The sequence below is a fragment of the Westerdykella ornata genome, assembly GCF_010094085.1.
Source record: "Westerdykella ornata strain CBS 379.55 unplaced genomic scaffold EI97scaffold_5, whole genome shotgun sequence".
Classification (NCBI taxonomy): Eukaryota; Fungi; Ascomycota; class Dothideomycetes; order Pleosporales; family Sporormiaceae; genus Westerdykella; species Westerdykella ornata.
In genome coordinates, this window is record NW_022986855.1 from 938869 (window position 1) to 964985 (window position 26117).

Genomic DNA, 26117 nt, shown 5'->3' on the forward strand with positions numbered 1-26117 from the left:
CATCACAAGATCTGCCACAGTCTACCCAGCTCCTACTACACCGCAACTCCCATTCCAAGGCGTGGGGCCGCACTGTTCGTTCCCCCCCGCCCGCCCGGCCTAGGATTCGCCCACATGGGTCATCATCTCAACCAGGCACACTCCGCTCTTTCGTTCCCTGGGCCGATGCCGCGGGTATATAAAGCTGCTATCCCCTCTTACTGCAGGTCAAAGGTCTCTTCAACTATGGATGATTGCGAGCACGGCAATATGAGTATGGACATGGATGGCGATGGACCCTCGTCGCACCACAACCCTTTTGATATGCGACCCAGCATGGAACCCGCACTTCCGATAATTCCCGAATCACCCAACCCTTCGCCGCCATGGAAGAGCGGAGTTGCGGATGCCAGGATGCAGAGCCAGATCATGAACGGGAACGGCGGTGGTCTCACTCCCCGTCCGCATCCGCTTTTCCCCGCCAATGGAGGTAATCAACCTACGCTGAAGACCACTAACGGTGTTATGACTTCCACTCCGAGGAATGAGGAAGACTCTTTTACCTCGACGAATGGTACCCATGGGACAACGCTGGATGATGATCCTTATGCGTGGATGGAGTCTCCGGAAAAGGTATGTACATATTGACGAAGTGAAATCGTAACTGTGCGGACAGTGCTCACTTACTCGGCTGCAGATCGCTCGCCTTCGAGACTTGAAGAATTTCGCGCTCGGTAAGTCCCCCTCTTTCTTTTCCTTAGATAGCTCTCTCATTTCTTCATTACCTCTCCATCTCAGCCCTGACCTATTTCCTATTGCCTACCTACCCTTGGGAAGCACTACGCATCAAACTAACAAGTCCCCAGGAAACGCCCGCCTCCTCTACGGCAACGACCGAAACCGGTACCACGACATCGTCACCGCGTACATCCCCGTCTCCACCTCTGACTCCACCACTCCTGGCTTCTCAAACGGAGGAGTCGGAAGCAGTGGCCTAGGCACATGGGTAGCCATCCTCATCATCACCATCGACGGCACGAGCAAAGCGCTCCGGGAGGAGAGAAGCGAGTGTCCGATCCGAGCGACGCAGGCGCTTGTGAGGGGGTTGATGAGGGATACGGGGGTGCTGTTTTGTGGGTTACCGTTGCTGTTGCTGTTACTGTTACTGCCATCGTCACTTCCCCATTCTTCACAAATCACAGTCTGACATCTGAGCTTTCGGTTCTTCTTTCCATGTTTCGTTCTTTCGTTCTTTCCATCTTCCATCCTCTTACGTCCCTACCCGCCTACCTCCCCCTCCCCAACCCCCTCCTATTCTACTTCACCGATGAAGATCCACTAAACTAACCCTCCCCTCACAGCACACAAACACCCCATCACGGGCGCCAAACTCCGCGGCCAACAAGGCCAGACGGGCCCCAACGGCGTCTTCGCCCTCTTCGACGCGCGCACCGCGACGCCGGATGTAGGCAAGAGGGACGATACGCGGGATATGGAACCGGGAAGGGGATGGAGGAGGAATGGTGCTGGCGGAGGGGGCCCGGATTTGTATAATGGGGAGGGAGTTAGGGTTGGTGGTGGTGGTGGGGATGGGGGGTGGGAGAGAGAGACAGGGAGGGAAAGGGAGAGGGAAGGGGGGAGGGGGTTGAAGAGGAGTAAGGTCTGTTATGCGGATTTGATGTGATGGGGATATCCCATACATAGGTATGGGTGGGTGGGGAACTGGAGTGGGATTGGGATTGGGGTTCTGCAGCTACAGCGAGGGAATTGGGCGTTTAACGAGGGACGGACTGCTTCTCTGCTTAAAGGTGCGCCAATGGGCGCAGGAGTGGTGGACTCGGATTTGGATTTATCTTGCGGGGTCCGGTGGATGCATTTGTAGGGTAGAGGTCGAGTGTACTATATAGCGGCAAGTTTGGCTTTTCTTTTCATCTGACTGCTTTATGTGGATGTCTAGTGAATGACTTTTTTGTCGATGGTTAGTGAATGATTTGGAGTTGAGGATTGGTGGAGTGGGATGTTAGGTGGTTTGGGATGGATTGGGTGCTTCAGGGTGTGGGGATTCTTCTGTTATAAAGGTGTTATGTGTAAGGGGAGTCTGCGACAAGTGAATATAAGTTACTCACTTCTTGGGCAGGTAGTTAAAGGCTAAATTTCTTTTGTCCTGTGCTCCACGTGCTCAGTTTGCGTAGAATATGCGACAGAAGAGCTTAGTATGGTATGTACCGTCTTGCATATTCATATGTCTAGCTCATCTAGATCTTGGGATATCTGTACACATCTATGCTGAAACCTATTCATACAATCAATTCCACACTCACCGCCTGGCCTCCTTCTCCTCAAACCTCCTCTCCTTCACCTCCCCACTCTTACCACCAAACCACTGCCGCATCCACAGCGCCATATCCTGCTCCGTCTTGTCCACCACATACATCCCCCTCTCCCAACACGCCCTCTTCAGCTCCTCCCTCCCCAACTCCCTCCACCCGCCATCCCTCGCAATCAACCCATCATCCGTCCTCAAATACTCCAACCTCTTCCTCAACGCCCTCCTGACCCAAAACAAGGGGGGCCTCATAAAGTAATCCCACACACCCGAATACGCATCCAACCTCGCCGCCAACCCCAACAACGTCCCCTTGTCCATCCCCTCTACCACCCCAGGCTCCAACCCCCCTCCACCAGCCAGCAGCAACTGCGCCTCCACCTCACCATTAGCAAACAGCCTCCCCACCCCCCTATCCCTCGCCGCGACCCTCTGCCTCTCCATCCTCCTCGCCTCCCCCTTCGTAAACATCTTGCCCACCTGCCCGGGCAACCGACACGTCTCCGGCACAATCGGCATCAGAAACGGCACCAGGAACGGCGTCCACTCGCCAAACACGACGAAAATGGGCACGAACACGCACGCCCTCATCATATCCACGCGGCTCCGCCGCACCGTCTGCCACTCGGCCCGCGTCAGCACAATATCCGATACATCTCCATCGGCCGTCGGGACGGTTTCCCCGGCTTGCACGCCGTTCATCGCGTTGCGCTGGCGCTCGCGCAGCGTTTTGGAGAGTTGCCGCATCGCCCACAAGTTCTTCATGCCTGTTTTGTAGAAGGCTAGGTACGCTTTTCCCGCGTTGAAGATGTAGTTGACGAATCCTTGGTTGGGGCCGCGGGCGGGTACGTCGATTGGTGCTGGATATGTTTCTGGCGGTGGATTCAGTTTCGGGTTTTGGTGGGGTGGTGGAGGAAGAGGGCTCGAATGGTCGGCCGCTGCCGCTGCATGGTGGTAGACAGGTCTCCGGACGGATTCACTTGTGCGGGTGGGAACTTTGGCTGTCGGCGGAGATCCTGTCGGCGCTTTCGTTGGTTTCACGGGGCGGGCGGCGGCAGCGCTTTGCTGCTTTTTCTTCGCTGCGGGCGGTTTCGCGGTCGCTATCGGTGCTGCGTTCGTGGTTTTCTTCTTTTTCTTCGCTGCTGTCGCTGCTGTCGACGAGGAGGCGTGCCGGATTGTGCGGTACTCATGATGGCTCAAGAAGTACTGCGACGCGAATGAATGTAAGACAGGCGCTTTTCCCGCGCATGCGAATCGCGTCGATACGACCAGGAGTGTAGGCCGCGGTTTCATGGTATTATGGCCGTCAATGTGTGACTAATGAGGAGAAAGTTTGGACGCACTTTTTATTAGGAGTGGGATTCAACTTTTGGCGACATGTACGATGTCATCAGGGTGCTTTTCGCGCTAGTCCTCATTGAGCCAAACGACAGGTCAACCTTCGAAGCTTCAAAGGTCGGTAACGTGAAAATGTAAAGTCTGAACCGTGCTTGTCATCATTATCATGACAATCCAGTCTCTGACTATGCACCGAAGACTTTCCTTTATATACTGAGCACAGTATTCAATCCAGTACGCATACAGTTATTTGGAACCATCCGACTCTATGACCCGAAATGGTTCCAGTACAAAAAAGCCATGAATCTCCCAGAAGGTAAAGATAGTGTCTACAAAAGACAGGCGCGTAGTACGAGACAGGTATAACCCGGAGAGATCGCAGGCGCCTTCATGACCAGTAACATGAGCCCAGAACCCCACGTAACAACCTAAGCCCAGATACTAACGTTTGTATCTGGACAGCTGTGCCATGATCTCGTTCATGTCCACCTGACCAGTAGGTGAGGCTTGAGGTGGAGCCTGAGCAGGTGCGCCGGCTGCCCCTTGAGCTGGAGGCTGAGCTCCAAGCAGAGACGCCAGCGAGGAAGCCTGGAAAGCGGTGGGTAAATTTTGCAGAGGTGCCTGTGCGCTAGAGCTAGACGTATACGTCTGTGGTTGCTGTGGAGTGGATAAAGACCCAAGGAGACGGGCGAGGTCGAGGGGGGCTGACGATGGTTGCGAAGCCTGACTCTGGGAGAACGAGCCCAGCAGCTGTGAGATGCTATTGGGGTCAAGATTCGAGAGAAATCCGGAAAGATTAGCAGCATTACTCGTAGCAGTATTGCCGGGATATTGATTTGTTGGTGGTGCACCGTTAGCATAAGGTGCAGGAGCGGCGGGAGGTGCACCGTAGCCCTGCGCGTAGTTGACAGTGGGAGCCGGAGCCGGTTGAGACTGGGTCTGCTTCACGTTGATAACGAGGGCTGCAGCGGTTACCGGGTCAAGATCGGCATACTCTATGTACGGTCAGGTGTGTTCAGTAATAAAAGCCAGGTTCCACTCACCGTTAAACTGGACATTACCAGATCCGCCGCGACGGTCGAAGACGGTAAGATTGACTTTCCCTTTAGAAAGAGTTGAAGTGTTCAGCTTCGCTATGGCCAAGACTCCTTCCACGATCTGTCGTCGTACCACAGCTGCCTCCGAGAGGCGTGGACTGAGGATAAGGACATCGATACGCAAGCCTTGTTGTCGGAAGGAGTCTTCCACCCAACGGATATATTCTCTGCAACTCGTCAGTTATCCTGCACGCCGCTGCCCAAAACGCAGACGCACCGAGGTAGCCCTTCATTGATAACGAGAACTTGAATATCGGGAATTTGGTGAGGAGCACGGAACGGAAGGGGGAGGTCGTCGTCAAAGTCTCGCCTTGGGGATGGGCTCCGGTATCTTCGTGGAGACCGTGACCTGCTTCTCCTTCGACCATCGTACAGATCATGGCTTCGATCTCTCCCCCTCATGCCACGGCCTCCGCGTTGAGGTGAGGGAGATCGGCGGTACTCGTCACGATATCGTCGGTTGTCCCTCTCTCGCGGTGACATGGCCTTTTGGGTACCTCCGTATCGGTCCACCCCTCTTGCTTGTGAACCCGTCCCACCTCTCGTATAGTCGGGAGAGCGTGAGCGTCGCCGAGGACCACCGTTCCTGTCATCTCCTTTCTTGGTATTCCGCTGAGGTTTCGATATCTCGAGATCTGACGTGCATTAGTATAGGCATATGGTTGTATAGGAGTCTGATACGAGGCGTACGCATTTTACGACCACGTATTGCCTTTCCCTGCTCCGCTTTCAACGCCGCATGCGCTGAACTTGCATCTAAGAATTGCACAAATCCGTATGCTTGCTTGATTGAAATTTGAGCCAGTGTACCGTGGCGGAAAAACCGATGGAAAATGTCGCGCTTGGTGACCTTCTCTGTTGGAAGGTTCCCTAACTGCTGTTAGACTATTTTGGGATGGAGGAATGTTGTTAACCGACCAATAAACAGACGAGAGCCCATGGGAAATTGATCCCACTGCCCATCCGTGACATATCTTCTTTCTTCTTCTAGGAAAGCTTCGTAAAGCCTATTGACCTCCGGCGGCCAGCGCCTGTCTTCATCGTCATATCCCTCACCGGGAAAATCAACAGACTGACGCTGACCGTAACCGGGAGTGCTTGGGCTTTGGTTTGACCGCGTCGCAGATTGCGCATCCTGGGACGAGCCGCCCGTACCTCGAACATTCAGAGGCTGGAGTTGGCCCTGGCCTCGAAATTGGGTCGGCCCGGACTTCTGACTGTGAGGATGATATGACCTGATATCATCATTGGCATTGGTTGCGGATTTGTCTTGGGGAGGTGGTCTAGGAGGGAGACCTGGCGCGGCCGGGAGGGAGGAAATGGATGGTTGCGCTTGTTGCTGGGAGTGTTGCGACTGCACTGTCGCGGGCGTATACCGCTCAGGAGCGGCGGGTTCGGTGGTATGTGAAAGGGTATCCAGCAGGGCTTGATAGTCGACACCGCTATCATTTGTGGCTTGATTCTGGTATTGGACGCCTGGAGGTTGGACTTGGGGTTGCTGCGAGGCATATACATTGGGATCATAGGTGGGTGGATATGCAGAGCGGCTGTCTTGGTAGGGCGCGGGATTTGTCTCACTGAACGAAGACTGAGGCGCTTGCTTCTGTGATGGTAAAGTGTGGATTGATGATGTATCCTGAGTCTGCTGCGTACCATATCCGCCGCCGTATTCCGTCGACTGCGGATAGCCAGCCGGTGCCGTGGCCACGGCACCTTGTTGTGCTCCTGAGGGTTGATAACTGGGCGCTGTCTGTTGCTCTGCATACAGCGAGGAGGCATGTCCGCTCGGCGGTTGGGTTTGCGGGTATGGTTGCGACGGGACGGAGCCGCCTAAGCTGAGGGCAGGCTCATTGAACATGGGATCCATCTGTTTCTCAAGAATGGGGATATTGGAAGGAGAAGGATAGTGAAGGGGCTTCGGCGACTCGGGCGTCAGCGTTTTGCCGCGAATTTGCTCAGCTTCCTGTGGTGGACTGGGGATCATGTATGCTAAGCCAGGGCGCGAAAGCGCATGTATGGGAAGGAGGAGCCGCTGGGATGGGTCAATTCATCTACGATGTTCTCGGGGCCAGCGAAGGCACACAGTTCGTGGATGGGGAGAGCTCTCCGAGGAGGCAAGGAGATTCAGGTCAAAAAGGAGCTCCGGACAAGTGAACAGGGCGGGGCAAATGGGCAAGTGGAGAGTGGAGATTGGGCGGTGGGTCTGGATGTATCAGCGGCTCAAGTCATGGACACGGGCGGGATGGGATGGAGAGGCGACGGGAAGGAATGCTGGTGGTGAGGCTGTAGTCGTGCGGTGGTGGAGGTGGGGAGTGCGTGCGAGGCTGCGCCCAGACGGTGTGGAAGATTCTCACGCTGAAGGTTTGTTTGGACTGCTGACTAAGCCCTTTACTAGCCTCAACATGGGAGCAGATGCATGCCAGTACACAACTTGTAGCTGTTCTTGCAAACTGCTCAGGTGCCTCTTCCGCTCGCAATGTCACTTCTCAGGATTCGCCCGCTCTGGATTGCGCACGTTCAGGTACGCCAATGGCCTTGTGGACTATCTCCAAGCCGTTTCTTTGCGAGCGCCAGTGCCGCGGATCCAAGCGTCAGTGAGGAAGAGTTGCAAGCAGCACGCCGATGGCTGGAAAATCTGCATGCAGAGAGCATACCCAAAGATATAGGCGAGCTGAGCTTTAGTAGATCGTCTGGACCGGGTGGACAGAACGTAAATAAGTACGTGTCTTATGTATTTGAAACTAGGGATACTTTGCTACTAACAATACTCTAAGAGTGAACTCCAAGGCCACACTCAAGGTGCCACTTGATACCCTTCTTCAGCATATCCCTACGGCCCTCCATTCCCAGATCAAATCCTGCCGCTATGTAACCACCCGCTCAAATGCCATCGTAATTCAGGCAGACGACAGCCGGAAGCAGACCGACAACGCACACAGCTGCTACGCGCGACTGCATCAACTCATCATTGAGGCTGGACGCAACGCGATTCCAGGCGAAACCTCGCCGGAGCAGGCGAAGCGTGTGAAGGATCTGTGAGTTCCTTTCCACTCTTTACTTGCTGGCCTCTAACAGGTATCAGACAGAAGGCGGACAACCAACATCGGCTGAATAAGAAGAAGCAGCACAGTGCCAAGAAAAGCTCGAGAAGAGCACGAGGAGACGACTGAGCGCACTTGACCGCAGAGTAGGATTGTGTACGGTGACACGTGATATGCCAGCTGTACATGGTTCGTCAGGAGGATACGATATCCCAGCCGGTCAAGTACCCAAGGATTTGAGAAGCAGTTGGAGTTGTTCGTTCGCGCCGTACTGCTTCACGCACAGCTCGAGCAATCGTTTTGCATCCGCCTTGCCGCCCTCTCGAGATAGCGATTCGACAACTTTGGCAATTGCATCCCCAGTCGTTGCACTAGTTGCATCCTCCAACTGCCGGGAGTACTTCCGTATACTTGCAGCTAACGCCTTTTTCAGAGCTTGTTCGTCGGCCTCTTCTACGGTCCGCAAGGGACTTATCAGCTGCCGTATGGCGAACTCGGCCAGCTCGCCCGCCATCCTTGAATCTGCTTGGATTGCGGAGTCGAGCATACTCAACGAAGTTCGCAATGCGGCGGGAAATTCCGGAGAAGTGGGGTGAGCGCGAAGCAGATGCAACATGACTCCGCACTTGATAGTGCTAGCGGTCCTTGGAGCCGTCTCTTGCAAACGTCGTAGAATATGATTCAGTATCCGTTCCAGGCACGGTAGCTGCTCGAACTCGGCGAGCATGGTGAAGAACCGTTCTGCGACCTTAGGGTCGTCGCGGAACTGCTTCATAGCTGCGTCGAAGACTGCAATGGGGATAGCTCCGGTCAGGACTGGAGCTGCGGCTAGGTTCTGTAAAGCCACCTCGTCCGCCCCTTCCTCTTTACCTACGCTTGGGTTGATGTCCTCGGCCGTAACGCTAGGCAGCGCAATCATATCACCATCCTCCTGTTCAGTGGCTTGTGTTGCGTGCTCATCATCTAGTCCCAGGATTTTCCTACGTCCCGCTATTTTCGCAATGTATATCGTCTCCAGCTTGGCGTACTCCAACCATATCGCTTCGGAACTCTTGTTGAAACGCAGCGCTCTCTGCATATAACTCCGCGCGTTGGTGATGTCTGCCTGGTCTTCCATGAAGTACCGAGCAGCATAGATCCAAAGACCGGGCTTAGTTGGATGTAGGCGAACCACTTTTGTGAAGATCTCGTTTAGCTTTTTGAAGGCCTTCTCTTTCCGAGCAAACTCGATATATTGCATCCATATATCCAGGTCGCCTGGGAACTTCCTGATGGCGCGGTTATACAGGAAGAAGACCGTTCTCGAGCCGGTCCCGTTCGATTTCACCCCGAGTCTCTCGATGCGCTTCCGGCGGAGGGCGTCGACGTTCTTTTCGAATTCTATGTAGCGCACATAATCAGATGGATTCGAGCCACGGGCGTTGATGATGTGTTCGAAGTCGGATCGTTTCCTCGCGATTGAAACTATTTCGTCCTGTGGTAAGGATTAGCGTAAGTCCATAATCAAGATATCAAGTGCTTACCTTCGTAAAGATCTTCTTCCGCTCAAGCTCACTCAACTCCCCTAATGAGTTCTCAAGGTAGAAGCGCGCCTTATCGCTTGCGCCGGCCATGTTTGTCGTTTGGGATTGCCGATGTCAAGTCCAGATATTCTGCTGTTGGATGAATTTCTTGCAGGGATGTTGTGCCAAGCCTGCCGCGGTTCGGAGTGTTTCGGGCCGTGGGAATAGATCCATCGACCAGTAGACAACTCAGGAGAGTTGCTCAGGTCTTACGTGACAGTTCCCGTCGACTTCTACGCTCTTTACATTCCTTTCTTTCTTTAGGGGAGCGCGTGTTGGAGTGACCATGGCGCCAAAGTTCAGAGATGGTGACGTGGTTGCCACTGTATATTTTCCCGTGGTCGCTTCCAGTCGCGAATGCTAACACAAAGTGAAGCTAAATGGCAAGTGGATATCATACGCACACACTGTCATTGCCTACAGTCAGTATAGCACTTCCCCACTAATATATCATGCTGACAGAGTCCAGCTGCCTTTATTGGAGCGCTCGTAGTTGGAATGTAACCGCGCCTCCCTTCTACCTCCGAATCCCACTGACGGCTTAGATCTCTCCACTACCACAAGATCGTGCAGAATGAGCACTACGTCAGTAAAACCTACCACTATCGAGGTTCATTGCCAACAGTCTGCAGGGCTATCCGCAGGAATGGTTCCCTTCGGTCTCCGCTACAATCGGTGACCGGTATCCTGAACGTTCGGTTTTCATGGTCTTCATTGCGATGACATCTGGTATGAGGCGACGGTAGTATTTCAAGGAGGTTGCTGAGAGAAAAATAGGACCCAGATTTGCACTTGTTACGCTTTGGTATATCCTTACAAGAAGACCGAACTCGACACTGCCCAAATTCGTTGCTGGTGTGGGCATTTTCAGAACCTTGACATGCGGAGGCTGGACGTATGTCACGTCCACGGACGACCATGACTGGCACGACATCTTCATGATCTCTTACCTTGTGGCGACATTGCCGTGGACATTGGGAGTTATGGCCTTGAGCCCTCCCAATCGAACAGCTCTGAAGTATAGGAAAATATTTGCCGGATCTTTCTTTGGCACTCTGGTGCCCCTAATCTACTTTTTCATTCAGCATAAGGTCCACCGTGTAGCTGGAGGTATGTTTCATGCTCCTGTCTCTGCGAGTGTCACTGACCTTGGAGAAGCTTATACCACTTACGCCTTTTTCGAATGGTCGCTCGTGCTACTTGACGTAGCATTCGATGCGGTTACATTGGTGGAATTTGCAAACTTAGAGATTGTTGTGAGAGATATCCGGGGCATCACTCGTGGGTATGTTCCCTGGCTACCCAAGTAGATAGCCACCTATCAGCAGAAATGGAAATGATTTATGACCACTTTCTGATCTGCATGCCTCTTCTAGGACGGGCCACGATGCCGTCGTCGATACCGTGTTAGAAAAGGAGTATGTTCCCCTCCCCTACCGTTTGGTTTATCCTGACACATCAATAGGAAAGAGAAGGATGTTGGCCGGGTATTCGCCAAAGGGTTCTCCTGGTCCGAGTTCTTTGATGCCGCCGCCGACGTGTACAATGGGGTATGTATCCATGCCCCGGCATAGACTTCTCGGCACGGAGGCTGATATTGACAGTTCACCTTCTGGTCCATGTTGACTGCGCTGGGACTTTGCGTGTGGTGTAAGGATACTTTCTCGTGAACCTGACAGTCCACTAACAAGTCAGATTTCCCTCTTTGGCACATGGGCATTTCCGGCTACGAAGTCATGGTAATGTGCACGGTCTCGCCATTCCTTCTTGCTATTAAGCCCCTTCGCACGTTAATCGTTCGCAACATTCGTGTCGTACACCTGATGTCTCTCTCTGGACTCCTTGCATTCCTTGCCAAGTCCCCGGAAAATCGTCTCTTCTCCGCTGGCTTCGGTGTATGGATGGCTTGCCTGTCTTGGGCGGCGACATTCTACGCCGAAAGATCGCAACCCCACAGGCTCGAAGCACGTATCTCTGCTTTCTGCCTTGGTTTGATTGCGTCCAGTATTGCAAAGTTCGCGTTCTGGACGAACAATCCCGTCTGGCCTATCATGCATGGACCCAATGGTGGATGGAACAAGCTTGGACTTGTGCTTGCAGCTCTGGCGATTCTCCGGTCAACGAGGTCGACTGCCAGTTTGGTTGTAGATCTGCCAGCGCCAGGCCCTACCAGAGGGTCCTCCACGGCCTTGAGCCTTGGTCTGGCTGGTCTCTTCTTCGCCATGCACTCCTTGCTCTCTGACTCCAGCACCATGATTCTCTGGGTTTGGGAAGGCTACCCCGTGCGTGGTCCCCTCGCCGTCCCTCATGGTGCTTGGACTCTTATCACGATGGGTATTGGCCTGGTAACGGGCTTGTTCTTACCGGAGCTTGCTGGCTCATGGTTTCTGTACGGAGTGGGATCGATTGGAGCTGCAATCCTGACGACTTCTAGCCATTGGTTTGGGTACTACGGTGCTCTGGCGCTCGCATTCTACGTCATGGCAGTCGCTCCTGTGCTCATTTCGCAGGCCGCTCGATACTCGCCAGCGAAGACCTTTGGTGTCGGATTTCTCATCTACAACATCCTGGTTTTGGCGCACGTTTGGGTTGTCGCGTATGCCTTTGTTCCTGGTGGCCCTCTCATGCGCGAGCACACTGACTGGGTCATGACGGCCATGATGCTGTTCATTGGTTGCGGTGTCTTCTCCGTGGTAGGCAAACCCAAGAAACCTACCATTCAGAAATACAAGGGCAAGGTCCACCCGGCTGCCCGGAAGCAACGGTCGTACTACATGTACATTCTGTTCGGTCTTGAACTACTGGCCGTGGCTATTGCGTATCTCCGCTTCCCGTCGTACAACTACACTCCTTACCATCCTGAGGAGAAGGCGGTCACCGCCGGTATCTGGACCATCCATTTCTCACTCGACAACGACATGTGGAGCTCGGAGCACCGTATGCGCGACGTCATCAAAGAGCTGGAACTCGACGTTGTCGGTCTTCTTGAATCCGATTTGCAGCGCATCATCATGGGCAATCGCGATACGACGCAGTTCCTGGCCGAAGACCTGGGCATGTACGTGGACTATGGCCCTGGGCCTAACAAGCATACATGGGGCTCGGCGTTGCTTTCGAAATTCCCCATCGTCAATTCCACACACCACCTCCTTCCCTCTCCAGTTGGCGAACTTGCTCCCGCTATCCACGCCACTCTTGACATGTACGGCAAGCTTGTCGACGTTTTCGTCTTCCATTCGGGCCAAGAAGAAGATCCGGAAGACCGCAGACTGCAGAGTGAGTACCTGGCTAAGCTGATGAAGGAGACACCTCGTCCGGCTATCCTGCTTTCTTACCTGGTCACGAAGCCTCTGCAAGGCAACTACAACACGTACGTGGGTGAGAAGAGCGGCATGCGGGATATTGACCCCAGCGATTGGGATCGCTGGTGCGAGTACATCTTGTACAAGGGTTTGAAGAGGACGGGCTACGCCAGAGTGAGCCGCAGCACCATTACGGACACGGAGATTCAGGTAAGTGCCACTCATCCCCGTCTCGGTGATGTTACATGGCTAATCATGATTGTAGGTGGGCAAGTTCGTCGTCGATCAACCGGAAGGCTCGAATGATATGATTCCCGAAGAACAGGTTCCGCCGGGCCTGAGGTTCCCGGCGCTGTTTAGAGGACAGGGTGTTAGAGGCCATGCGTACCATGTGTTTAATGAACCTAGGTATTTCGCTTAAGCGGGAAAAGGGGTAGGGGACATTAAGGGAGAGGTGACTAGGAGGGGGGGAGAGGATGAGTGATGGAGTTGTAGTGTGTAGCGCCATGCTCTTGGCAGAATTTCCCTTGTAGTCATAATTGTACGTTTACATTTGTGTCGACAGTGTCGTTTGCTCGTAGTAGGTGATGGAAGTGCTGGTGGACTCGAAGTGGGATCGACAAGCACGATTTTTGCCGAATTGTAGCTGAAAACCCAAGATGCTGAAGCATCTGGTTGACGTAAACACTGTCAACGGAGACATCGATCAGGTATAAAGTATATAGGCATGATGTGCGTTTTTGCCATCGTAAACATTTTTGAATCATGCAACAAAGGGAAACTGATTTGTAAATCTTAATCGCAATCGAATCGTGGTACAGTAGGAGGGCCTTATCTGCTACACTATAGGGCAAAGTTCGCAGAACTACTCCTAATCGGTATTAATCACCTCAATCTTGCGGTCCAAAGGCAACAGGACGAACTCTTAAGGGCACATAGCATTACAGGAACAGGAGCATTTATAGGGATTAGGGCGCTACTAGGGGAGGAGCATTCCTGTATAAACAATAGAGAATTGTTCTTTTAGGTGCCTTTCTAGATATGTATCTACTCTAATAGCTTAGATAGGGAAAGGTATGCCCTGCTAGTAAGGTTTAACAAATAAAACTATATAGAGGTAGAGGAACTTTCTACGATAAAACTAGGCATTGTTTTAGACAAATGAATTTTCTAGAAGACTGCAGAGGAATTGTCCCTTTCTTTCTTTTATTAATGTCTCTTACATTAGAATAGAGCTGTATTGGCAGCCGAGCTTAAAGCCTCCCTAAAGAGTCATGCTGCACGGATTGGAGGCTATACGCTTGGTTATAAGTCTAGTCAATTAGGGCTCATTTAGCTTATCCATATCTGCTCTCCTTATAGACCCTTATAATCTACTCTATCCCAGCGGTGGTGATCTTATCAGCCAGCGTCCACTGTCGCTGAACATGAATGAGCTCGTCCAGCTTGGAAATTTCCCACGCTCCAGACTGCCACAACGACCATTCTCTACGGCTTCCGCTTACTACTCCACTCTCGCGGATATCCATCTCGAGCATCTATCAACTCAGCGTAATGACGCTGTCGAATCGGCCAAGGATTGCCGTCGTAAGTATGTTGCACGGCACTTATTCCGAAAGCTTGCATCGGAAATGCGACTGGACAAACATGGTATTTTTGAATCCGGACCTTTCAAAATCTTCTGCGACGATCTTCGCCCCACCAATGTCCTTCTAAATAAGGACTTTAAGATCGTGGCTGTGATCGACTGGGAATTTACCTACGCGGCACCTGTAGGGTTTTGCTACAGCCCTCCATGGTGGCTATTACTGGAGACACCAGAGGACTGGCCGTGGGGCCTCGAAGATTGGGAATTTCAGTACGAACGGAGATTACAGACATTTCTGAGCGCCCTCGAAGCCAAGGAGCAGGAGAGTCTACAGCAAGGCACCTTGGAGAGTGATCAGATATTGTCCATAAGCATGCGGCAGAGCTGTATGAGCGGCGCATTTTTCGTGAATTATGCTGCGCGTAAGAGTTGGGCCTTCGATGCTGTGTTTTTTAAATGGGTGGATAAGAGATTCTTCGGAGATGACGGAGGAGATTGGTTAGGAACGAGACTGCCGTTGTTGACCACACAAGAGAGAGAGACGATGGAGCCGTTTGTCGGCAGGAAGTTAGCAGAGGCTAAAGAAAGGATGTTATACGACTCGAGTCCGCGTCACTAAGACAGCCGATTCGAGGGAGTTGCAGCTTAGAGAGCTGGAGTAATACATCTGCCATTTAGCTATATGCCAGCTCAAGCTTCTCGTCCGAGATTTCTGGATCTAGGGTGGCGCGGACGTCGCCTGGGAGACCTGGGGTTTTCAAGACGCTTGCGAGATTATACTCATGGTTGACATACTCCATGATGATAAATGGCCCTAAGCCGCCGGGGCTCTCGTCCGTCATACCGTAGTGCAACACAAATGGTATGGGAATGGTGGTATCCTCGGGGAACATGACCTTTCCGGGGCATGGGAACCGTATGATTGCTGAACCACCATCTCTAAACTTCATGCGGATGCAAAGATTGAAAGCTCCGCGTTCGGGTGAGCAGAGTTCCTCCGGTACGCCTCCTCGGTGCTTCGCGATTAAAAGACCAATCTCTCGTAGGAGATCATAGTCATTCAGCTTCTTTCTCCAAGTTTCGTATATTTCATCGCTCCTCTCCCAAGCGACATCGTCATACTGCATGTGGATCCGCATGCCTTTATAAGATCCTGGAAGTTTGACGGTACTCAAACGCTCTGAAATTTCATTCGCAAACGATAATCAACGAAGTTGAAACGGGAGTTCGAAGATACTCTAAAGTATTAACCTGAATCGGAGCGAATGACGGTGGTGATGGCGTTTGGTAATGCACTCGTTGCGTTCATCTATAAGGCAACCTGGCAATGATGTAAAGAAGGTTTGCGAGGCATATTTATCACAGGAATGCGTAAATATTGCAGAGAATAGGGTGTAGAAGATACCGCATCTTTTCACCTCCGACAGAAACAAAGGGGTCGCAAGGGTTTGCACGAATTGGTTTTACGGGCAGATAATTAGTCAAATCTGCTTGAAGTTCAGCCATTTCTTTACTTTTTCGGTGACGAGCAGCCTATACAACTTCAATGATTGGGCAGATCTTGGAGTCGTCCAAAAAGTGGGTATTCTCGTCGGACGTGGAAAGATCGTTGAGGTATTCATTCGCGTTGAGCTTATAGGCCCCCTGCGGCTTTCTTGTAAGAAAACCTCGATTATGTAATCGACCTGTCGAGGCTGGTTACACTACTGTAGTACACAGGATAGGGCGAAGTTCGCATAACTGCTCCTAATCGGTACCATTGTTAGCCTCTCCCATGAAGCACATTCTCCAGCTCGCGTCTCTACGGGCAGCTATGAAAAGCCCTCCAAAAACCAGCCCGAATCCATGCGAACGTCTCAGCAGAGACATCTCGGCGGTTCCAAGGTTCCCCGCGGTTCCAAACTTCCCCAATATTCCCGAAGTGGCAAGGCTCACTTACTTACCCCGGACCCCAGATTCGGCCCCTTGGATGGCTGTTCACCAACTGCTCTGGTTCTCCTTCCCCCAGCCCGATTCATCATCCAGTCCTTATTTCCGGTGTACGACAACCGCGGCTGCAATAGAAGGCGGACTACGACATGTGAGCGGACAGATGCCGGATACACAGCCCCGTACAGTCAGCCTACTACTGACATCGACGGATCGACAGACAGAGGACGCCTGAACCAGCACACTGTGCAGACGCGTACACCACCACACAACGACAAGCCCTGCAGCTGGGGTGCTTTCCCAGCTTCCTCAACGGACAATACGTGCATAGGAAATGGCCAGCGCATTTGCGATTTGCGACAGCGGGGTCGCCCATAATCCTGTATGCACACCTCAGTTCTTGGGACCACAAGCCTCGGCATTTTGATGGAGCATTGATATTCACCGGTTCACCATACCGTGCTTGGTACGTACCTGTTAGTGCCCGGTTCCTGGAAACGGAGTGGCTAGCAAAGAGCGGAGTAGCGCGTCATCCTTGGACCGATTAGGAATCGAATACGGGAGTCTGTGCAGGTTCTCTCTGGAGAAGGCGAATGCGGTCATGGCGGATATTTCTAGGGCCCAGGTCCCGCTCTTCTGCATCTGTCGTCGTTGCTGCGTGCTCGTTGTTGGACTCTCCGCGGCTGTGCCTGGGTGAAATTTGTGGTTGGACTTGTGCTTGACCTCAACGAGTCACGACTTGTGAATTGAGACTCAGTTCAAGGTGCCGTTTACTATGCGCCGAATAGCGGTTACGGCGGCGGCATCGCTGCTGCTGGGAGCCTCCGGGGTGTTCGCAGAGCAGAATGCTACGCTGCCAAAGGTCGACCTGGGATATCAGATACAGCAAGCTTCGGGCTTCAATGTACGCTTTCTCTGCCTCTATCCGCTCTCAATTCTACTTTCATCATCGCCCAAAGCTCTCTTAACGCTGGTCATTTCCATGGACCAAAAACCGTTACCCCAACCAAGCAGGCCATTATACTACAGTACGCTGAACATGATTTACAGGAGACCGGACGGTTCTACAACTTCTCCAACATCCGATATGCCGCACCTCCGGTTGGAAAGCTGAGGTTCGCGCTACCCCAAGCACCAGCAGAGAATAGGTCTGTTGTGAATACTGGTTCAGAAGGAAGGTCTGTAAATCGTCTCCGAATTACGAGATACATCAACTGACGCCTGCATAGAATTTGCCCACAAGCCAGCCCAGCATGGGGAGCGGCAGCCGTAAGCTCCCTCACTACCTCTCTCCTGGGACTTCCCACCAACGGCACTCCCCCGTTTGTGCCTCCCAAAGTAAACTGGAGCACACCTCTTCCCCCTCAGGACCCCAGGACCAGCGAGGACTGTCTCTTTCTCGACGTCTTCGTCCCAGAAGACGTCTTCGCCACCGCAAACAAGAGTTGCGGTGCCCCCGTCCTCGTTTGGATCTACGGCGGAGGCTACACGTCCGGCAACAAGTACGAGAACCCGGCGGGACTCCTCGCAGCCAGTGGCAACGTCTCGAACGGCAATGTCATTTACGTCGCCATGAACTACCGTACGCTCTAACCTTCCTTAAGGCGTCTAGGAATCTGTATAGACGAGCGTTAATATACACTAGGTCTCGGAGCCATGGGGTTTTCTTCTGGCCCTTCATTCCAAGCTGAAGGTGGTGTGAGCAATGTCGGCCTCCACGACCAACGGTACATTCACTCCCATCACCACTCTATAAACACAGCACTAACACCTCCACCAACAGATTCGCCCTCGAATGGATCCAGAAATACATCCACCTCTTCGGCGGCGATCCCAGACGCGTCACTGTCTTCGGCGAATCCGCCGGCGGCGGCTCCATCATGCACCAAATCACCGCCTACGGGGGCTCCAAAGGGCCCGTCCCCTTTGCGCAAGCCGTGCCCCAATCCCCCGGCTGGGATCCAGTGTCGTCGCAACTCCAGCAAGAAGACACGTACCGGCAACTCCTGAACCTGACGAACAGCACGTCCCTGTCCGACCTCCGCGCCCTCTCCTCGGCGGACATCATCAAAGCCAGCTTCCTCCAAGTCTACTCGGCCCCGTGGGGCAGCTACGGCTACGGCCCCGTCGTCGACGGCTCCTTCGTGCCGCAGCAACCAGGCCAACTCCTTGCCCAAGGCCGCTTTGACCAATCCCTCCGCATCATGGTCGGCCACAACGCAGACGAAGGCGCCTACTTCACCCCGCCCTACATCAACAGCACCGCCGACGTCGCAAACTCCCTCCGCAGCGCCTTCCCTTACATCCCTCCACCCAGCCTCACCCACATCACCGACGTCCTGTACCCCGAGCCCGCCGCAGTTCCAAACGGATTATACACGACGCACTACGAACGCTCGCGCCTCCTCGTCTCCGACGCAATCTTCACCTGCAACACCTTCTACCTCTCCCGCGCCCCCTTCAACGCCACCTACTCGTACCTCTTCTCCGTGCCCCCCGCCCTGCACGGCCAGGACGTCGCCTATACGTACTACGAAGGCGGTGCGCCGTCGTCTTCGCCCTTTGGCGTCAGGAACATCACCGTCGCGTTGGCGCTGCAGGAATTTATTACCAGTTTTGCCATCGAGGGCAAACCTAAAGCGGAAGGCGTGAGGGAGTTTAGGATGTATGGGGATGATGCGCGGGTGTTGGAGTTGAATGTTACGGGCATTGAGGAGCTGGTGGATCCGAATGCGAATGAGAGGTGTAGGTGGTGGCAGTTGGGGTTGTATTCGTAGGGAAGAGGTGATTTGTGACTCGTGATTTCGTGACTCGTGGCTCTGGTGGGGGAGGTATGACGATGTTGATGATGAGGAATGATTGCTATATATATGATGATGAGGAATGATATTAGTGCTAATGGTAGTTATTTTAATGGCCGTCATCGTCATCCGAGTTTATATTGAGAAGAAATCGAACTACTTCGGGGAAACGTATTCTGTCAAGTCTCAGTCGAGCTTCGTGACGACTTTAAGCCCACATCGATGTGCAAGTATATCCGTTCTTTCTCTCTCTCATTGGTATCATCGATTGACTCGATTCCCTGTATACATCTACGTTACACCGAAGCCACCAATAAGTCGCCATCCCATAGCCCTTCAACAATATCGGAAAGCCTGGGGGTCATAAAAATCTAAAAACAGTTCATAAGTCATAGAAGAGTCCGAATAATACTCTCCTCACACCCACACCCCACCTTGACGCACTTCATTTAAGAAAACCTCCTAAAGCGCCCTTCCCACCTCCCCTTCTCCCCCTCTTCCTCCCTCGCCCACCTCAACCCCAAACGGACTCTCCAGCGGCTTCGGCGGCGAAATACTCAAACTCTCCTTCCTCGACTTACCCTTCCCCTTCATCATCAAGCCCGGAAGCTGGCTATTGAGGGCATTCCTAATGCCGCTGCCGCTCAGATTCCTCGACGGTCCTACGCTTCTACCCCCGGAATCGCTGTCCTTCCTGCTGGGCATAGAGAGACTTGCGTTCCGCGTATGTGTGATGGAACTTGCGCGAGAGGTGCTGCTGGACTTGGCGAGGGGGAAGCCGCTGCCAAAGTAGCTCGAGATGCCTGAACTTGGGCCTTCGGTCGGCGAGACGGCGGGAGTCGAGCTGGCCATGGTGCCGCCCACACCGGTTCGGCTGGTTGGGGATTGCACCTTTGAAGAGCACGTAGTTGTTGCGCATTTGCCAGTGATGGAGCATGCGGTTGGCGGGACTGTCGTGACGGGGCTGATAAGCGCGGGGTTATGAGGTGAAGGCATGCCGATGATGAAGGGCACGTTGTTACCCGAACTGTTGCTGAACTTGCGTGATGGCGACACTGGCTGTGACGTTCCTTTGGTACTCGAGCCTGCTGAGCTGGCACGCGAGTGGAATCTCAAAGGGGCGGGTACGTTCGAAGTGGAACCTGACGAGCTGGGACCTGAGTCCTGAATCCTGGAAACCGTAGAACTCAAGATCCCACAGTTCAACTCATGTGGCGCTTGCTCTTGAGTCTTTGCGCGATCCGGAGAGTTACGCATTGCTTGCGCCATCACATCCACGCGCGGTGGTGATGGGGGTGCCGGCGCCGTCTCATAAAGGCCATATCGTGGACGAGGTGGTCGCTCAGGTGTAGATTTTCCTTTGCTCGAGTCTGGCACCGAAGCAGAGCGCTGGCGTGTCTGCGTCGCAACGTTATATTGTCCATTTGGTGTCTTCTCTGGATTCGAGAAGGGGGACCATTCGGGCGTCCTGGGCATCGTATAAAGCTGTATGATAGAGTCGCTCATGCTGCGCTGCGTATCGTGTCTTTTCGGTGCAGCCGGTGTGCTGAGAGGGAAGTTGGTTGCCATATCGCCGAACTTTTCTTGATCGGGCGACGGCGGCTAGCGGCACTGTCAGGTCTATCTTGGAGGCATCACTGGAACCTTACCGTTGGCTTCCTCCTCTCAGGAGACAGCCTGGCAACTGAGCGAGGGGACACGCCTGGGTCGGCCTCGCTTGTGCCTTGGAACTTGCGAGGAGGAGTTTGCGGTGTCATAGGGGCAGCATTGCATAGTGGTACCCGTTTTGTCGTCACGAATGCGGGAGTGGCGTTATGCTCAGGAGAGCGGTCTGGCGTAGGCGGAGCTGCAGGCGTTATTGGCCTTCCGGCTGGAAGAGAGGCAGAGACTGGACCTGGAGAAACTGGTGATGATGTACTAGAAATACCGAGACCCGATGTCGCAGTAGAAAGTCGAGCAGGGTTTGGAGTGTCGGCGGCGCGACTCTGAGAGGGCGTGGGGGAGTCGATATCGCTGGCTCTGCTGCCGTAGCTTCCCATTCTCGACGCAATGTGCTTCAACTTCTTGATATCCGACTTGTAACCCTTGATGTCGAGCTTGTAATAGATGATTTCCCGTACATAGAAGTCGATCTCCCGCCTAAGATCCTTCACTAGCGCTTCCATATCATTGCTTGGTGGGTTCTCCTTATCGTCATGTCGCTCTTTTTGAAAACGCGCACGAAGACGCTCTATCCACCGGTCTATATCAGCTTTCGAGGCCAGAGAGCTGGGCTCAGGAAGCGGGTTCTCCTGGTTGTCAGCCAGCAATGATAGCGTTGCGTGTTTGCGGATCTCTGCATGGAGCAGCAATTTGTGATGCTCCAGTTGCCTTTCTGCCATGCGCAAAGCTTTCTCTTTCTCACCAATGACGGACTCGCGCTGGATGATAGCGGACCGTAGCTCTTTGATATGCACCTCCGCGACCTTCGACTTGTCGAGCAACTGGTTTTGAATTTCCAGTTGCAGATTCAGCTCTCGCAGTTCACGCTCCAGCTCCGCGCTCTTGTGTCGTAGCTGCACATTCTCCTCTTCCAACTGACCATTCAGTGAGTCCTTCTCCTTGACCTGCTCCTGGAGGCGCTCGATATGGGATATGAAAGCGGCAAGCGTTGCGGCATCCTGCGGTTCTTGCGCCTGCTCAGTAGGAGACCCAGCCGAGAATACCGTACTCATGCTCATATGAGCAGCCTGACGGTCGGGCTGGCGGGGAACAGATTCCGGCACAGTCAACTTTGGCGGCGTAGGCCTGCGGTCGAATGGGCTCCGTCCCATCTGGAGATTCAGGAGATGCTCCTCTGCATCGAGCTTCGAAGTGTTAGCGAGTTCCAATCTGTGCTCCAAATGATCGATGGTGTTCTGCAAAGCCAATGCGCTCTTCTCCAACTGCTCGACTTTGCTTGCCTTTGCTTGCCACTCTGTGCAATTGCGCTCTATCTCCTCCAATGTGGCCGTCAGGTTGCGCTCATTCGTCTTGGCTTGGTTCAGCTTCGCCATCAGCGACTCGATCTGCTTCTGAAGAGCCGCATTGTTATGCTTGTACAAGTTGAGCTCGCGGACCAGCTCCCGATTGCCGGTTTCCGGCCGTCTGGCTACGCTCAGCTTGCGCTTGAGGTTATCCATTTCAGGGCTATCCCTCGCAACTTGCGGCGATCGTGTGGGTTGCTCGAGCGCTGTTTTGAACGACCGAATCGAGGTGGCGGAGGTACTGCCTGCTGTAGCAGTCTGCGGGCTCTCTCGAGTCGGGGTCTGCGGCGCTGCAGAATCAAGGAAGAGGAGCAAATGGTTGCTTGAAGCTGAACGAGGAGGGTCAGTTGTGCGTCGGAAGTGTGTGTCAATCGCAATGAGGTCCGTTTGTAAGGAATAGCTGGGGTGCCATAGTTGCCATTGGCTGCCGAGGCAGGCAGGAGCGGCGGTGAAAGGTCGGGTATGGGTACTCACCGTGGTGGAGGGTGCGTTGAGATTGCTGCTCTTCCAGCACGCGAGTATAGTTTTTGAGAGAGGCGACTTCGGCCGCATGGGCGTCTATCAAGCTTGCCACGTGCGCCTCATGTGACACTCGAAGACTACCGAATTGCGCTTGCAGCGTGGAGATGGTATTGTCCTGTGCCGTGATGGTTGACTTTAGTTCTTCTATTTGACGGCTGCGCGTTGTTGTGGGAGTGGGTGTGTCTGGCGTCTCCTGCCAAAGAGGTCAGTATTAGGCGTCTAGCCGACAGTTCCACACTCCAGAGGACAAACGGATTGTTCAAGCCCGCAAGTTGCAATGGAGTCTCAGGCGGCACAAAGACCGAATGCCGCTGCTACATACCTCTTCTTGCTGCGGTTTCCTTCCATTGTTGCAGTTATTCGCAGACTTCCTTTCTATGATCAATGGTGATGGCTGCAAACTGCATCTCTCCAAGCCCACTCGAGCCTTGGTGGACTCATTACTGCTTGCATGGCCGCCATTCGTAGATACGGAACATGCTGTGATTTTACTGTCGGTTGAAGAGGGCGACGTGATCAGGTTGGGCTTAGACTTGGATCGTCTTTGCAGACTGGCTTCGCTAAAGGTCTTCTTATGTTGTGGCACTCTGGACGAGCTAGGTCTCAGTGGAGTCGCACTCGAGCTAGATGGATGTTCGCTACGAGCTGGCCTCATTGTTGAGGGTCCAGGAGCTGCCAGATGGGCAGCACGCTGAAGTGGAAAGCCCTGGTTTTCGAGAAGAATGGAGCCAGGAAGTTCAATGGGCAGCTCTGGCGTCGACGGCATAGAGACGGACCGAGGACGACTGGGAAGAGGCTTATGTATCTCTGCCGTGGATCTAGAGCATACGGTTGCACTCAGGCCTGGTGACCGGAGCATGTCATTCACGACGGCCAGCAAATTGGATGCCGAATTGACAAGGGCGGCATTATGACGGGCAGAGGCGGGACTTAGACAAACAGGGTGGTGGTGGCCCTCTCTCGGAATGGTCAAATTGAGGAGTGGAGGTCTTCGTCGTCCAGCTCCAGGAACAGACTGTGAAAAGAGTTAGCGAATCATCATGGTCCACAAGGCCGTTGCAGCTGCAGCCCCCCTGCGCATGCTGGTGGCCGACTGCACAACCACGTCGACGCGCCTCACGAGATTCGTCTGGTCTCAATTGACAGCGCATCGTCTACCTAGGTAGTGTTGTTTGTGGGGGAAGACAACTCGTGTTTCGTACCAGTGTATTGCTCGCAACATAGGCCTCTTTGGAGCAATCCCCCACCGAAGTGTCGATGGATAAGAGGCCCCCGGTGCGATGATATGGGTCGGCATTCTGTCGCCCTTTGGACCAGGAGAAGAACTTCGGTTTGGAGCTCATTGTTGCTTCCCTTGCTCTATCTAAAATTGGACGTCGGTTTCTGTGTTTATTCTGCGCTCCTGGGTTGGCCTGGGAGGCCTACCGCCAGTCGGGATGGAAAGGAAACATGGAACGAAAGCAAAGATAGCACAGAGATGGTTCGACAAGAAAAGAAAGACCGCGACTTAAGATAAAACAAAACAAAAGTAGACTAGGAGATGATAGCGGACGGAGAGACTTCAAATTCCTCGACGCTCCTGATGCCATGGCCAGCTTATCGTTTGGCCTCTCACGCGGGCGTCTATTCTGTCCGTGATGAGGGGGACACCTTGTCAGACCTGGAGCGACATAGACGCAGGCCCGCATTATAAGATCTTAGACGAGTGGGTGAGAGACAAAGATAGATTTGCTTGAAACTACAATTCACGGTCTTCTGAAACTTGCGAGGCAAAGGACGAATTGAAGACGGGAGACTGCCGCCGGCAGATCGACTTTGGTGGTGCGCACGGACCACTCGATGAAATCACTGGTGAAGTGCTGCTTGTTTGCAAGCTTGTCACTCTTTGCTACACTTTTCACACGCTTCACCCACGCGCTTCTCTGCACGTTGAGGAAACAAAGTCACAAAGCCATTGTTTTAACAAATCCTCCAGCTCAGGGAGAAGCGAGCAAATCCACAAGGCGGGGGAGCTTGCTTCAGCGCGCCTGTGCCTCAACGGCCATAGTCCTCCACAGCCAATACTCCCTTCCGGACTAGTCGAGAGCTTTGCTCCCGCAACAGCTGACGGGACGCCACACCGCTGCATTGTCACAACTCTTAGCAATGGGGTCCGAAACGAGATCGCGACCATCCTCCGACCGAACTCGCGAGGCACCCAAGGCGCCTACGAGAGAGCTTTCGCCATGGAGCGCCAGACGGGCAATGACGCTGGGGAACAGTGGACCGAACCGGTCAAGCCGGGAAAGGAGCAGGAGCACGAGTAGGAACAGGTTTCAAGAGATGGGAAGGCCAAATGCATCTCGTAATAGCAGAGAGTCAACAGGCAAGAGCGGATCGGTCGAGAGTACATATCGCAGTGCTCGCGAATCCAAGAGCGCCTCATGGGGAGGTGGGAGAGAGACTCCTGAGACATCGGGCAAGCGGCGTGCCCCAAGTGACTCCCCAGAGCCTTACCGGCGAGCCCGCGACCGTTCAAGCGATCGACGTCGAGACCGATCTCCAGAGAGGAGAAAACAGCGTTCAACAGACAGGCGAAGAGACAGCTCTAGGGAGAATCGCAGAAACAGATCAACAGACGGGCGCAGAAGCAGGCCAAGAGATGGGGTCAGGGACCGCTCCAAGGACAGAAGGGAGAGGCACAGACCCTCGACGAACGGCCACCGGAACCGTTCACGAGACAGAGACGGCTCCAGAGAGAGACGCCGAGGCACGTCCAAAGACCGGCACAGGAACCGCTCAAGTCGTTCACGCTCCCCCTCCGCTACCCGCAAGCGCAAACTCCCAACAAGCCGTTCCCCCTCTCCAGCCCCTTACCGCGCCCACCACAAACGTCGCGACCGCTCTCCCTCGCCTCCCCGCCATCACCGCCGGCACTCCCGCTCCCCGACGCCCAACAAGCACCACAAACGTCACAAGCGCTATTCTCCTTCCCCTTCCCGCTCTCGCTCCCCTCCCCGCCGCTCTCACACCCGCAAACCCCTGCCCCCTCAAGAACAAGAACTCACCATCCGCGGTCTCGATTCCTCCTCCCTCCCTCCCACGCAAACCGGCGGCGCACCCAAGGAAAAGGAAAAGCCGAACTTCAAACCTACCGGCCTCCTCGCAAAAGAAGCGAATCGCGTCGCGGGCACAAAAATCTCGCTCAAATACCACGAACCGCCCGAAGCGCGCAAACCCCCTCCCTCGGCCCCCTGGCGCCTCTTCATCTTCAAGGGCCCAGACACGGTCGGTACCATTGAGCTGGGTAGCCAGTCGTGCTGGTTGTTTGGGCGCGCGAGGGAGGTGGCGGATGTGTGGCTTGAGCATCCCAGTTGCAGCGGTCAGCATGCTGTGATTCAGTTCCGGTATATCGAGAAGGTGGTTGAGGAGGATGAGTTTGGAGGGAGGAAGAAGGTGGGGAAGGTGAAGCCGTATTTGATTGATTTGGAGAGTAGCAATGGGACCGAGTTGAATGGGAAGGAGGTCGAGGCGGGGCGATATGTCGAATTGAGGGATAAGGATGTGCTGAGGTTTGCGGGGAGTGAGAGGGAGTATATGATCATGCTGCCGCCGAGGGAGTAACAATTTGCGTTGTGGATGGAAGAG

General features: G+C 53.8%; 12 protein-coding genes across 12 annotated transcripts; 7 read left to right on the forward strand and 5 right to left on the reverse strand.

The window, feature by feature from the left end:
• Positions 1-220: 220 nt before the first annotated feature.
• Positions 221-1364, forward strand: EI97DRAFT_431682 (uncharacterized protein). Its single transcript, XM_033797995.1, has 3 exons — positions 221-612; positions 677-713; positions 846-1364. Exons 1-3 carry the CDS (start codon positions 250-252, stop codon positions 1184-1186), a joined length of 741 nt encoding a protein of 246 aa, XP_033656003.1. The 5' UTR covers positions 221-249; the 3' UTR covers positions 1187-1364.
• An 836-nt stretch (positions 1365-2200) lies between these two features.
• On the reverse strand, positions 2201-3654 carry EI97DRAFT_431683 (uncharacterized protein). The gene has a single exon (XM_033797996.1). The coding sequence runs from the start codon at positions 3596-3598 to the stop codon at positions 2297-2299; it is 1302 nt and encodes a 433-aa protein (XP_033656004.1). The 5' UTR covers positions 3599-3654; the 3' UTR covers positions 2201-2296.
• A 123-nt stretch (positions 3655-3777) lies between these two features.
• EI97DRAFT_492921 (uncharacterized protein) lies at positions 3778-7059 on the reverse strand. The gene is made up of 5 exons (XM_033802343.1): positions 5659-7059; positions 5431-5610; positions 4958-5375; positions 4687-4907; positions 3778-4638 (listed from the first exon to the last, which is right to left on the reverse strand). Exons 1-5 carry the CDS (start codon positions 6722-6724, stop codon positions 4085-4087), a joined length of 2439 nt encoding a protein of 812 aa, XP_033656005.1. The 5' UTR covers positions 6725-7059; the 3' UTR covers positions 3778-4084.
• A 131-nt stretch (positions 7060-7190) lies between these two features.
• On the forward strand, positions 7191-7938 carry EI97DRAFT_431686 (uncharacterized protein). Its single transcript, XM_033797997.1, has 3 exons — positions 7191-7458; positions 7515-7775; positions 7823-7938. Exons 1-3 carry the CDS (start codon positions 7217-7219, stop codon positions 7908-7910), a joined length of 591 nt encoding a protein of 196 aa, XP_033656006.1. The 5' UTR covers positions 7191-7216; the 3' UTR covers positions 7911-7938.
• Positions 7939-8001: 63 nt separating this feature from the next.
• Positions 8002-9394, reverse strand: EI97DRAFT_373153 (rRNA processing protein-like protein Utp6; the record flags this gene model as incomplete). Its single annotated transcript, XM_033795390.1, has 2 exons — positions 8002-9255; positions 9305-9394. The coding sequence occupies 2 exons, from the start codon at positions 9392-9394 to the stop codon at positions 8002-8004; spliced, it is 1344 nt and encodes a 447-aa protein (XP_033656007.1).
• Positions 9395-9629: 235 nt separating this feature from the next.
• EI97DRAFT_415042 (calcofluor white hypersensitive protein-like protein) lies at positions 9630-13203 on the forward strand (the record flags this gene model as incomplete). Its single annotated transcript, XM_033796846.1, has 12 exons — positions 9630-9668; positions 9720-9765; positions 9813-9843; positions 9889-9928; positions 9976-10072; positions 10121-10453; positions 10502-10628; positions 10720-10761; positions 10809-10893; positions 10948-10993; positions 11039-12855; positions 12911-13203. The coding sequence occupies 12 exons, from the start codon at positions 9630-9632 to the stop codon at positions 13064-13066; spliced, it is 2859 nt and encodes a 952-aa protein (XP_033656008.1). The 3' UTR covers positions 13067-13203.
• Positions 13204-14072: 869 nt separating this feature from the next.
• On the forward strand, positions 14073-14852 carry EI97DRAFT_499895 (uncharacterized protein; the record flags this gene model as incomplete). Its single annotated transcript, XM_033802629.1, has 1 exon — positions 14073-14852. The coding sequence occupies one exon, from the start codon at positions 14073-14075 to the stop codon at positions 14850-14852; it is 780 nt and encodes a 259-aa protein (XP_033656009.1).
• A 55-nt stretch (positions 14853-14907) lies between these two features.
• On the reverse strand, positions 14908-15372 carry EI97DRAFT_456863 (uncharacterized protein; the record flags this gene model as incomplete). The annotated part of the gene is made up of 1 exon (XM_033800772.1): positions 14908-15372. One exon carries the CDS (start codon positions 15370-15372, stop codon positions 14908-14910), a length of 465 nt encoding a protein of 154 aa, XP_033656010.1.
• A 618-nt stretch (positions 15373-15990) lies between these two features.
• Positions 15991-16739, forward strand: EI97DRAFT_255781 (uncharacterized protein). The gene has a single exon (XM_033794173.1). It carries the CDS (start codon positions 16079-16081, stop codon positions 16538-16540), a length of 462 nt encoding a protein of 153 aa, XP_033656011.1. The 5' UTR covers positions 15991-16078; the 3' UTR covers positions 16541-16739.
• Positions 16740-19436, forward strand: EI97DRAFT_255782 (carboxylesterase family protein-like protein). The gene is made up of 5 exons (XM_033794174.1): positions 16740-17066; positions 17213-17340; positions 17392-17744; positions 17808-17889; positions 17946-19436. The coding sequence occupies exons 1-5, from the start codon at positions 16938-16940 to the stop codon at positions 18937-18939; spliced, it is 1686 nt and encodes a 561-aa protein (XP_033656012.1). The 5' UTR covers positions 16740-16937; the 3' UTR covers positions 18940-19436.
• Positions 19158-23562, reverse strand: EI97DRAFT_255805 (uncharacterized protein). The gene is made up of 4 exons (XM_033794175.1): positions 22813-23562; positions 22443-22683; positions 20613-22297; positions 19158-20565 (listed from the first exon to the last, which is right to left on the reverse strand). Exons 1-4 carry the CDS (start codon positions 23347-23349, stop codon positions 19426-19428), a joined length of 3603 nt encoding a protein of 1200 aa, XP_033656013.1. The 5' UTR covers positions 23350-23562; the 3' UTR covers positions 19158-19425.
• A 1946-nt stretch (positions 23563-25508) lies between these two features.
• EI97DRAFT_373110 (SMAD/FHA domain-containing protein) lies at positions 25509-26093 on the forward strand (the record flags this gene model as incomplete). Its single annotated transcript, XM_033795386.1, has 1 exon — positions 25509-26093. A coding segment is annotated over one exon (585 nt), but the record flags the coding sequence as incomplete, so codon positions are not given.
• Between the last annotated feature and the right edge of the window lie 24 nt (positions 26094-26117).